This window comes from Passer domesticus, chromosome Z, assembly GCF_036417665.1.
Source record: "Passer domesticus isolate bPasDom1 chromosome Z, bPasDom1.hap1, whole genome shotgun sequence".
NCBI classification, from domain to species: Eukaryota; Metazoa; Chordata; class Aves; order Passeriformes; family Passeridae; genus Passer; species Passer domesticus.
Window position 1 is genome coordinate 1,022,370 of NC_087512.1, and position 12,664 is coordinate 1,035,033.

General features: G+C 48.5%; 1 protein-coding gene and 1 long non-coding RNA gene across 6 annotated transcripts in view; one reads left to right on the plus strand and one right to left on the minus strand.

The window, feature by feature from the left end:
- The window catches only part of MYO5B (myosin VB), a 149,627-nt gene that overhangs the window by 50,759 nt on the left and 86,204 nt on the right, over positions 1-12,664 (plus strand). For all 5 annotated transcript variants that reach the window (XM_064402904.1, XM_064402906.1, XM_064402905.1 and 2 more), the window contains 6 exons: positions 218-374; positions 2,313-2,456; positions 3,819-3,900; positions 7,828-7,935; positions 9,942-10,051; positions 11,560-11,825. In XM_064402904.1, coding sequence (XP_064258974.1) covers positions 218-374; positions 2,313-2,456; positions 3,819-3,900; positions 7,828-7,935; positions 9,942-10,051; positions 11,560-11,825 — 867 coding nt within the window. The remainder of the gene's footprint in view (positions 1-217; positions 375-2,312; positions 2,457-3,818; positions 3,901-7,827; positions 7,936-9,941; positions 10,052-11,559; positions 11,826-12,664) is intronic.
- LOC135289376 (uncharacterized) lies at positions 2,443-11,693 on the minus strand. The gene is made up of 3 exons (XR_010352140.1): positions 11,540-11,693; positions 5,737-10,229; positions 2,443-2,531 (listed from the first exon to the last, which is right to left on the minus strand). It is a non-coding gene; the product is annotated as an uncharacterized LOC135289376 (long non-coding RNA).

The window sequence follows — 12,664 nt, forward strand, 5'->3', positions numbered from 1 at the left end:
CTGGCGATGTTCTGGAGATGTCCAGTGTCCTTCATGTGTTCTCAGCTGCGTATTACTGACTATTACTTTCCTAGTCCAGAAGAAATTCAGTCTCTGTAACATAGCTGGCCACAGGGCGAGGGACCAGCGACAGGAAGAGGGTGCAAGCAGCTGGCAAGGAAATGGATTAACAGAGAAGCTTATCTTTTATTGACTCTGCTGCTGTGGCTCCCCCCAGGGACGAAAAGAACCAGTCCATCATCGTGAGCGGGGAGTCGGGTGCGGGCAAGACGGTCTCTGCCAAATACGCCATGCGCTTCTTCGCCACCGTCGGGGGCTCCGCCAGCGAGACCAACATCGAGGCCAAGGTCCTGGCCTCCAGCCCCATCATGGAGGTAAAACTGCTCCCTCTCCTCTGTCCTGATCACTCTGTCTCGCCCTAAGTCACAAGGGCAGTGAGAGCCCCCAGGGGTTTGAGAGACAGGTCTGACTGGCAGCGTAACAGCGTCCTGGAGCTGGACTGACATGCAGAGGTGCACCAACAGCCTCCACCTAGGAGGTAGATCACCCTAATTTCACCTGCATTTGGTGGTCTTAAAGCTGAGCGTGAGTATCTCCAGCACATCTCCAGGAGCTGGGCTTTGATGGGGCTCTGCAGTGTGGAGAGCCCAAGCAGTGCAGCTGGCACTGTTAGTGTTTCATCATCTCCTTCCTCCTTTGTCACTGCATGGTGCCCCCTAATCTCCTTCTTTTGTTGTACAAACATGGAATAGAGAAGGAGGGATTAATCTGAGATATTTAATTTATTAATTATGAGATATGAATTTAAATTCATTTTAATTTTTGTTAGTTTTCTGTTGCTATCAATCACATACCAGCCTCTTCCCCAGGCAACAGCAATGGGACAAAAGGACATGGTCTTAAGCTGTGCCACGGGAGGTTTAGGCTGGACATTAGCAGGAATTTCTTCATGGAAAGGGTGGTTAGGCATTGGAAGGGGCTACCCAGGGAGGTGTTGGAGTTGCCATCCCTGGGAGTGTCCAGGGAAAGCCTGGACATGGCACTGAGTGCTCTGGGCTGGTGACAAGGGGGGCATCAAGCGCAAGTTGGACTCGATGGGCTGGGAGGGCTTCTCCAACCCAAATGATCTGTGATAGGGCAATAATGAGTCTCATTATAGGGAAATCCCTCTCTGAAAGAAAAGAATTCTTCTTATAAATACTAAAGAAAGGGGAAAAGCAGCTTTGTTTTCCTTTCACTGAAGCCAGATGCTGAAAATAAATGCTTGAGTGCCTAAATCCCATTTTCCAAACAGACTTTGGAGCCATGAAGTACCTTCAGTTGATTTGGGCTTTTCCAAGGTCCATGAAGCTCTTTAGGGTCGTGTGACTTTCTTTTCAAGGCAGGAGCCAGCAGTGCAGCTTTGGTGTTGTCCTGTGCTTCACCTTAGGCTTGCTTCAGCCTTTAGGGAGGTTTCCCATCACGGTGCCTTGTATCAGATTATTTGACAGACAGAGAGAGGGTGGCTGATCCGGGGTGAGACACAGCCTGACCTGTGGTCTGACACCCTGCTGCCCATAGGGGTGAGCTGCAGTGTCCAGGCCAGTGGTGCTGCAGGTGAGCAGTAAGAAAAACCAGCAGGTGTGTGGCTGACGGGGAAATCTGGCTGGTTTTCTGCAGATTTACTCCTGGTAAACCTGCCTAAAGTTTACTCCTTTCCTCACCCATCTCCCCTGCCTCTGTGAAATGTAGCTGCAATACCAGGGGGGCACTTAAAACCATCCAAGAAAAAAAAATTCATGGTGCACACTATTCTTCCATATGACCCCAGAGTTTTATTGCTGTAATTTTCCTGCCTGTGTTCAGTTCTGGCTGTAATTTCTAAGTGCTGAGGCCAGGCAACCTGCCTGTCTTTATTGGAAATTGATGAGAACATTGCCTATGCAGAAAAAAACATAAAAGAAAACTGCCTGGTTTGCAGAAAAACCCTGAAGTAAATGGGTTTGTGGGGGAAGGAGACCCATACAGGCTGAACAAAGGTGGGGGCATCCTCTAGAGTGGGACACAAATGTTGAGGCTTCTGGGACGTGGATGGTTTAATTACTGTACAAATATTTGTTGCTGTTTGTACGCATTTTTCTTCCATAAAAACCATTTTCAGTGAAGAGTCCTCCCCAAAGTCACATTGCTCCTCTGCCTTCTGCATCTGGGAAGGGGTTTTCCTCAAAACTTCCTGTGGCTTGTTTGTATAACACTGATTGCAAAGCAAAGTGTTTAAAAATATTCAAACATTCAATTTAAATTTAATGTTTAATTTTGTTTGTTTTATGCAGGCCATTGGAAATGCTAAAACAACAAGGAATGACAACAGCAGCCGCTTTGGGAAATACATTCAGATTGGCTTTGATAAAAGATACCACATCATTGGTGCCAACATGAGGACGTATCTGCTGGAAAAATCTCGGGTTGTGTTTCAGGTGAGGAGTGGTGGGGCTTTGTCCTTTTTTTCTTTTGGGTGCTGTATTCCAGGTATTCAATAGTCTGGGTCTTTTCTGTGGATAAGAAAAAAAAAAAATCTCTTTACAAATGGAACCACAGAATCATTTAGGTTGAAGTGACTTCTAACACCACCTGATCCAACTGTCTCCCCAGCACTGCCACACCCATCCCAGAATCATCATCATGGAATGGTTTAGGTTGGAAGGGATTTTAAAGATCACCTCATTCCACCCCTGCCATGGGCAGGGGCACCTTCCACTGTCCCAGGCTGCTCCAAGCCCCATCCAGCCTGGCCTTGGGCACTGCCAGGGATCCAGGGGCAGCCACAGCTGCTCTGGGCACCCTGGGCCAGGGCCTGCCCACCCTCCCAGCCACCAATTCCTGCCCAATATCCAACCTAAACCTGCTCTCTGTCCATGGGAAGCCATTGCTCCTTGTCCTGTCCCACTGTGCTCCTGTACAAAGTCCCGCTTCATCATCCTTGTGATCACATCCCCAAGTGCCACCTCCACACGGCTTTTAAACCCCTCCAGGGGTGGGGACTCCACTACTGCCAGGCCTGGACAGCCCTTTCCATGGAGAAATTGTTCCTGATAGCCAGCCTAAACCTCCCCTGCACAACTTGAGGCTGTTTCCCCTTGTCCTGTCACAGCTTCCAGATGTGTCTTTTGGACTCAGTCTTGGAGTTCTTTATGATTCCAGCCTGATGCCCCTTGTTCTGGGCTAAGGTGTACCTGGGAGACTTGTTGGATAAGGAGCCAGGGAGAAAAAATGGCAGGCAGCAGTCTTCAGTTTTGAAGATGAAGAAGGGCAGGAGAGGGGCTCAGAAGGCTGATGTGTGCCACAGCACATCCCTTGGGGTTCTTGTGCAGGCTCAGGAGAGGCTTTCTTAGTTGCTGCTGGGGATGTAGATCAGAAGCTACTGCAAAAATTTTGCCCTTACACAAAAAAAAGAATGCCCCAACTACAAAAATCTTAAAAACCTGACAACTTTGAGAAGCCATGAAGAATAAACCACCTTCTTTTATATTACTCTGGGTTTGCAACTCAGTGCTTGCTGCTTCATTCAGCCTGGTTACTCCAGAGAGGGATAGGATGCGGAGGGTAATACAGAATTATTTGCTTTCTTTGCCAGGTGGGCAGTGTGTGTTGGTCAGGTTTGTCACCTCCTCTCTCCAGGTGGCAAGGAAAACATCCTTGTGTTGGTGTCACTGACAGGTGTCGATGGTGGGAAGAGGGGATGGGACCAGGGTGTCCCTGGGCTCAGGGGGCAGCAGTGTGAGGGTGGGAGCACTGCTGTGACTGCTCTGTGCCTCTGGTAACTCAGCATTTCCCCACAGGCAGAGGACGAGCGCAACTACCACATCTTCTACCAGCTCTGTGCCTCCTCAAGCCTCCCAGAATTCAAAGACCTTGGACTCAGTAAGTGCTGGCACATCCCTGTGCCCTGCTGGCTGCTGCCTGGGTGTGAGGGCAGCAGGAGAAGGTGGTGGGGTCAGAAATGTGGGTCCCTGGGGAGGCCTGTGTGCCCTGGGAGGAGGGCAGGGGGATGAAACCGAAGGGCTCTGCTGTGGGGTGTAGCACAGGTTTGCTCACCCCATCACCAGGGATGGGAACTTGGGTGAGGGTGGGCAGGCCCTGGCACAGGGTGCCCAGAGCAGCTGTGGCTGCCCCTGGATCCCTGGCAGTGCCCAAGGCCAGGCTGGATGGGGTTTGGAGCAGCCTGGGGCAGTGGGAGGTGTCTCTCTAAGGTCCCTTCCAACCCAAATCATTCTGTGATACCGTGATTTTGTAAAAATTGGCAGTGAAACTGCAGTGGTTTCAGTTTCAGTGAAACCACATTGCTGTGGTGTATGCCAGCTGATGCAGGGAGATCATGTGTTAATATTGTACCAACCTTGCATAGGGTGTGGGTTTTAAATCAAATGTGAGCGTGGACTGATCTGGCCAGTGTCTTGGCAGGAGTGGTTGTGTCCTTTGAATTAGTTATGTTTATTTCTTTTTAATGGCTAACTCCTGGAGTTGGGCTTGTTCCGCCAGGATTTGCAGCAAAACCTCTGTAGAACACCTGATTCAGAGGATTTGCAGTCGTAGCAGGTGGTGGAGGGATGAATTTTAATTATTTTAAAATCTTGAATATTTGCTGTTGCTTAGAGAGAAAAGCAAGGTTTAAACCAGGCTTTTTACCTATTTTGAATAGGTAGCAAGGCAGGTTCTGATCCCATCACAGGGTCTTGCAGAAGTTGCCATCCACACTACAGTGGAATGGCAGATGGAGAGAGGGGATCTCAGTTTCTGGGTAGTTCTGAGCTTGTCTTAATGACCTTTTGGGTCACTGTAGGCACATTGCCCACACAGAGCACACCACGTGGACCGTTTTCATGAGTTTATGCCAGACTTAGGTGCTTCATTTTTAAAAACATACCCTGGGTAACGATGATGTTTGCTGGCATCTTAAAATTCAGACACAACCTATTTTATCTCCGCCTGGGAGATGAGTTGACGTGTGAGAGCTCCAGCTGTGAAACCACTGCTCTCTTCTTGGGAACATGTGGATCGGGGGAAATACCAGTCTTACTCATCACAGCTCTCTAAAAGCATCTTCTGTGTTTGTGGTGAGTGGCAGGAGTGCAGGCTGAGAGGCCTTTGCTGTCCTGGTGCATCACCCAGGACACGTTTGTGCGGTTGTGACTGGGCTCTCAGCTTCAGCCTCTCAGGGTTGAATGTGTAATGGCAGCAGCTGGCAGTGCAGGAGGAGTGGGTGCCAGGGCCATTAGCTGCAAGGAAGCCTTCTTGGGTCACTTCCAATCAAAATTTGGTGCCAGTGCCTGTCAGTCTCCAGCTGCTCTCTGTGGCACTTTGCATTTGCTGTGTCACAGCATGTGCAGGTGTCCAGTGGGTGTTGGAGAAGAGGCAGCTCTTTCCAAAGGTGGAGGGGTGTTTCCTGCCCTTTCACCTTGCAATAGCTGGGAAAAGCCTCCCCAAAGTGTTTTGGGGGCTGTCAGATGTGGGGCTGCTGACGGGCTCGATGGGGACAGGGGTGTGGGTCCATGAGCTGCCCCTGTTGGTGTGACACAGGCTCTGCCCTTGCCTGGGGGACTGCTGGTGCTGGGCAGGGGGTGCAGAGGTGCACAATTCACTTGTTTGTCTTTCTTTTGAGTGATGTTTTTCATTTCCAGCTTTGCCTTGGATTTACTGGCCTGCTTGAAGATGACTAGTCAGAACTTAGATTTATTTCCTTGTGTGAGCTGTACTTACCTGTCAATCTTTTCTTCCCAAGGCTTATACAAAACAAGAGGTGTCTTGATGTGAAAATCCACTTTTTATTTATTACTCATGGAGGAGGATGTATATTTTTCCATCTAAAAACCAGGAGCTATTGATTCTCCTTTGAGTCTTACAAATACAGAGAATTGTTATTACTTCCTTTTATGTTGCAAGATGCTGGAAAACAAAAAGAGTCTCTAAACATACATAAGCCCAGCAAAGCAGACCAGTGCTGGCTTCAGTCAGAGTGATCCTAACGGGTTTAATTTTAAACTAGAAAGTAAATATTTGACTTTAAATGGTGATGTGCAATGCAAGTGCCTTTTGAAGTGTGGTGTCTAGCTTAATGATGCCTGGGCAGTGGTGCAAGGCAGAAATGTGCTTTATTTGTTTGCAGTGAATCAAAGGGTTTGTGTGGTTAAAATAATTACGGAGATCTTGAAATACAGAGACTGGAGTCAGTTATATCAGGGATGACTTGAGGCAGGAGCAGGTGCCAGTGTGAATGTTGAAAATCGAAAGCTGGCATCCTGGTCCCACACCAGCCCTGGCTGCATCTTGCAGGGCGATGTGCAGCAGCACCAGGCTGTGAGTGTGATGTGCTCCACCACGGGCTGGGTGAGTTCCCGTTGTGCTGGGGGACCAGGAGGGAGATTGTCTGCCTGACCCCAATCAGCATTGTCTGCCCCTCGCTCCTGATGCTCCAGCAACGCGTGGAATTACCGAAATCTCTGGGTCGCAGGGCTTTGTGTGCCAAAAGCAATTAAATGTTTTTCTTTACAGCCTGAAAGTACAGCTAATGCAGAAGCCTGTGGGAGGCCTGGGAAGGGAGGGGGAAGCTTCTGGTGGCAATTTGAGTCAAGAAAAGTGCAGATTGCAATGATTTTAAAGGTTACCACTAGGTAACACTGGTGTGGAGTACAGTAGGCTTCCTTCTCTCTATTCACCATGTTTGGGAAATGTGTTTGTGTGTGTTAATGAGTGGGTTTTGGCTAATGACTCCTACTCAGTTCAAAACAGGCTGAGGCTGGTGCTGAGAACTGATTCTGGGTGGGGAGGCTGTCCAGGGGCTGTGCTCCCCCAGCCCTTGAAGGGAAAAGCTCTGGCTCTGCCAGGGCTCAGCCAGCAGCCGTGGGCACACCTCTCACTGCTCTGGGCCTCCTGGGGGCTTGTTTAAAGGAGGAGGATTACACGTGCAGCTTTCTTAAGTGGACACAAATCCTGCAATCTCTTCTTGTTGTATTTGCATTGGAAATGCCTCTCAAGCCTCCACAGGGTTTATTGGTGTCATCCTGGAGTAACTTTGCTAAAGCACAGATGTTCAGGTGGTGTAATGCAGGCACCATGAGCCATTATCCATTCCCTTTGCTCCCAAGGATTAAGGCTTTGTGTAGAAAAGGTGTTAAAATACCTGAATCAGTCACGGATGTGTAAAACAGGATGAGGATTTACTGAAAGGAGCCACCTCAGTATCTGAAGTGGTCTTCCCCCATGTGATAGAGCTGTTACTAGAATCCCAAATACACCACAGGCTGCACTTGCTGTGCATGGAGAAGAGATTTCACCACTGCAAGAAGCAGCTGCAGCCACTTGCCAAGGTTCTGCTTCATCCACCCCCGAGCAAACTGTGGTTCAAAGGACTCAGGTGTCCTTCAGGGATGGGCACAGGGAGTGGATACCACAGTCTGGTCAGAGAGAGGGAAGCCTAGATAAGCTTTCCCATGGATTGGTCTGGGGAGAAAGCTAGATAAGATTTCCCATGAATTGGTCTGGGAAGTTTTAGGGAGGTGGAGAGAAAGAATTGTAAACTATCTGCAGGTGGTGTTTCGAACAAGTTGTTTTTCTCATAAGATGTTTACCAAGGGGCGTCTTCTTAATTAGCCAGTCATGTGAAATGTGTTGATTAAATGAGTAATCAGGTCCCCCTGTATTGGAACAGCGCATCAAAGAAGGGGTTCCAATAAACTCAGGGTTTCTAGCCTCTGACCTAGGGTTTGTGTCACTTATTATCTGTTCCTGACTCAATGGTGACAGTAGGAAGGACTGCTTGATGACCTGTTTCTCCTCTTTCTTCTCTCCTAGCGTGTGCTGAAGACTTTTTCTACACTTCTCAGGGAGGTGACACGTCCATCGATGGCGTGGATGATGCTGTTGACTTTGAGAAGACCAGACATGCCTTCACCCTGCTTGGTAAGGAGTTGCTCTGCTTGAGGCCTGCCCAGCAGAAGTCTGGCAATTGTTTTCAGTGTTTTGCCTGAATTATGACGGTCCTGTTGACCTAGTTGGCTTTACTTTGCTCTTTAGTAGGAGCTGCAGGAGTGTTTCTAGCAGCTGTCTGTGGAGCAGCAGTGAAATGGAGAGGGATGCAGAATTTAAGAGAAACCATTCTGAAGTCAAAGCAGGGCTGCAGTATTGATTTGCTATTTTTTACCGTGTTTACGAGCAGGAAAAGAGCTATTACTGTGCAGTTCAGTCTGTGTTGTGGTTGAGGGTGATGTCACTTGCAGGATCACAGTGCTGTGCTGGGTAGCTGATTCCTGGAAATAATGAGCTGAGTACATCCCTGCTGTGCAGAGTCCACATCCACATGGCAGCTGCAGGAGCTGTGGCTGTGTCCAGCCCCCGTGCTGGCAGCAGGGGAGCAGAGCTGTGCCCTGCCTGCAGCAGGGCTCTTTGAAAGGAAAAACTATCTGCAAGGGAAAACTCGCCCAGAGTATTTGTACTTATCTGAAACCATGTTTATAAATCCTGGTGAGTCTTGGTACCTCTTGGTTCCTTTCCACGGGTTGTAATTTGTAATAATTATTATTACACATGATATTTAGAGTTGCCTGTGAAATCCCCTGACCAGCTGTGCCTGCAGTGAGTGTGGGGACTCACTGCAAGCTCTAGAATTGCACTTGTTTCCCCAAAATTTGTCCTCTTTGTGTTTTAGATGGGTGTCATCTCTTTCTCTTTGGGGTCTTGTCTTTACCCTCCTCTTGTTCAGCTTGTGTGGGTTCTGTTGTTAACTACTCAAGTGATATGATTCCTGTTTGCTCCAAACTTGCCCACAGGACTGCAATCCTGGGAGAACTCTCTCCCCACCCCCCTGGCATGTGTAATCTCTCTTTGCTCCCCTTCTCTGGCTCCCCAAGCAGCTCCCCTGTCTCCTTGCTGGTCCCTGGGAAGCCCTATGAGACCATCTTCCTCTGGGGCCATTCTGATGATGATTTTCTGTTCTTCACGTGCTCCTCTGTCTCTGCTTTTCCTCATTTTCCTTCAGTGTTTCCCAGCTCTGCTTCTGTTCATGGCCTGGTGAAATTGCTACTGCAGTTTCCAGTCTTGCCTTTTTGTGTGTCTGCAAATCCCCAATCCTAGCCAGGCTTAACTCCAGCTAAGAGTTCCAAGTGAGAGCAGAGCATTGCTCCTTTCAGTAACCTTGAAACATTTCTCACTGTGCTGATAACAGAAAAGTCCCGAGAGAGAGAAAGGGAGGCTCTGGATAATTCAGAAACCAGCAGGTGATGTCTCAGACCTTGGGTGGATAATTAGGACACCGGCCCTGAGCACAAAAGGGACACAGAAACCCAGCTGGGATATTTAAAAAATGCAAGATATGGCAAGAAGGCCACGTGTGGGCTGCTGCTGAGCAAAGCCCCTGCTGGGAATGCCTGTAAAGAAAAATAGATAAAGCAATATATAAATAAAACACACAAAGCAATAACATCTTACACCCCCAGTAAAGACCCACAAGTGTCTCTTGTGGAGACACTGGGGATGGTAAGGCAGAGCTCCCCATCACCTCCCTGGTGACTTGCTGCATCCAGCTGTGCCACCAGTGTGGAGGCGTGGTGCAGGACTTTAATTTTCCCTTCTTTTTGTGGGATGTTGGAGTAAGTGTAATTTGTAGTTTGTGTGCTTTGGTTGCCAGCAGACTGTGATGACAGACGAGCAATTCCTTGCTCTGTGAAAGCTGCAGAGCCCCTGTAACTCTCCTCCTGTTTGATCACTGTGGAGCAGCATCCTTGGGTTTGTGTGTATTAAACCCATCCGTGTTAAAATTGAGAGTTTAAGGTGTATTTGCTGGAAGAAGCCTCATGATTCTGAAAACCAATTGCCTCGGGAGGAAATAGAGCACTGCAAGCACCTTCAAATAAACTGAAAATCGTGTTTCATTTTCCTTTGTGACAATCAGCCATCAATTGTTCCCGCAGGAGTGAAGGAGTCTCATCAGATGACCATTTTTAGGATAATTGCTGCCATTCTGCACCTGGGGAACTTGAAAATCCAAGGGGAACGAGATGGGGAGGTCTGCAGTGTGTCGGTAGGTCACCCTCAGGAGTGGGGAGCTTGGTGTGCTCAGGAGTCAGGCTGGGCTCATGTCCTTGGCTGGAAAGCCTTTTTCCTCCTGGTTTTCTTGCCCTTTTTGAAAACACATCAAAAGTTCCTAGTTGCTTTGTTTGTCCTGGGAAATAACTCATTTTTCCTCCTCTCTAGCCAGCCTGCAAGCAAGGTTGTTAAAAAATTACTTACATTCCTGACATCCCAGCCCACCTTAGCTCTTCCTGCTTCCTTAGAATGCCCAGTGCAGGGTCCTGGGGACTTGTGACACTGATGGTGACACCAGCACTGATGGTGATGCCTTACAACCACTTTCCTCCAGGCAAAGCCACAGAGCTGCTGCTTGCAGCGTGGCCCAAGGAGCACTGCATGGTTAATTAGCAAAAATAAGTAACACTAAAGATGCCTTAGAGGCAGTTCCGTGTTTGCTCAGAGGTGGGGAAAAGCAAAGCAATTATATGGAAAATACTGTCCTGTAAATTACCATTGCATCCCAGGCTGGGTCGTTTGTTCCTAATTAAAGTATTAAAAGGGTTCTGCACACATTTCAGTGTTACCCTAGAGATAATGTGGTGTTCAGTGTGAGATGCTAGATGTAATTTATTTGCTATTTGGCAACATGGATATGTGAAGGCTGCCTGCTTCAATGATGTTGAGTTCTGTTAATGAAGCTCATGTTGTTTAATTACCTTCAAATATAATTGCAAGGTATTAAATCAATTAAATCAAGGTACAACCTTGACTCTGGTCAAAAAGGTATCATAGCAATAAAACATCCAAGAATTCTTGTAAAATGCCCTTTTTTTCTGCATCCCCAACCCCATCCAGCATTTCCAAGTACACTTACCTAACTGGAAAAAAATTACTTCCTATAGATATGTATTATTACACGGGGAGGGGGAAATTGTTCTATCATTTTCCAAAAGGCAGTGCCTGCTATCTGACCATAATAGAGACTCGGAACTGCTTTGTCTTAATTTCAGAGTGGGGAGAATATATTGCACTAAAGAAAATGAAGTTCACATTTCATTTTATTAATTGTGTAAAGCCTAAGCCCTTCTGGTAATGCATGATTTATAGCTTTGTTATTCAGGAGGGAGCTATTTTGTAAAAGGCATGGTGTTCTAGCATACTCTGAGCTTTAGTGTGAGGCATAACCAGGGCTGCTCTGGGGCAGGGTGTAGCTGCAGCTTGAGGAGGTGGAGAATTCTTTTTGCTGTGGGAATGTTCTTTTGTGAAAGCTGAGAGCTCAAGGATAACCAGAGCCTTGGTACCACCACCCAGAGCTCCGTGTGAGCTGTCCCACCCTGTCCAGGAGGACTCCCACAGCTGGATGGATGGGTGTCACTGCATTCCCACTCCTGTCCCCCACAGAGACACAGCTTTCCCTAGACAGTTACAAAAACCCACCATTCCTTGCGCAGAGCTGTGAACTTGGGGTGTTAAAATACCACTTTGGGGTGTCACCAACCTGCTGACTTTACTTCCCAGAGCGAGGACGAGCACCTGAGCAACTTCTGCAGCCTGCTGGGCGTGGAGCACAGCCAGATGCAGCACTGGCTGTGCCACCGCAAGCTCGTCACCACGGCCGAGACCTACGTGAAGAGCATGTCCCTGCACCAGGTGGTGAACGCCAGGAACGCCCTGGCCAAGCACATCTACGCCCAGCTCTTCAACTGGATCGTGCAGCACGTCAACAAGGCCCTGCACACCACTGTGAAGCAGCACTCCTTCATCGGCGTGCTCGACATCTACGGGTAGGCCCCTCCTCAGCTCCCCGGGCTGCTCAGAGACTCCTTTGTAGCTTGTCTTCGCCTTCTTGCAGAGCACACGCCGCTTTGTCTGGTGGCAGGTGATGGGAATGTTGGAAAGGAGCACAGGAAAGTAGCGTGCAGTTTGCAGTTTTGATCCTCCTTCAGAGTGTGCGGCCCTCAGCACAAAATGGTGTGCACACATCTGTGTGAGCGCTGCGTTCTGGGATTTACCTCCCGTGCCTTTCCCATCTGGTATTCCTGTCTCCTGTGCTGTTTAAACAGCTTTAAAGATGAGCTGGGGTAAAGGTGCTGCTGTGGAGAGCAAAGACTGCCTCATGTTGCTGTGGGGTTTGAGGACACTCCTTCACTTCATCTGTGAAGCCGCTGCTGCAGGGCCCTGGTGCAGTGACAGCTTTCAGAGGAGCTTGGGAACCTCTGGTGGGGCTGTCAGGTGCAAAAAGCTCTTGCAAGGCTTGCAGCCCGTGCCCTCAGGGGCAATGAGCTGCTTTAAAGTTGTTCTGGGTACCTGTTACTGCCCGGTTTGTCATCCTGAGTGGTGGTAGGAGAGGGATGTGAGAGTTGTCTGAGTTTATTTTAGCTGAAGTGCTGCAAAGAAGCAGAAGATGGAAGAGAAGGGAAGGGATTCTGTCAGCTGTGGGGTGCAAAACAAAAGAAGACTTGTGGGTTTGGGTTTTACCCTCCATTTTTTCAACACCCTTTTTTTTTTTTTGTGTTTGTGTGTGTGTCTCTGGGCAGCAAGAACAAGAGAGCAGTGCCAGAGGTGGGCCAGACAGCAGGTCCATGCAAGGCCACGTTAGATGGCACTTGGAGCAACCTGGAAC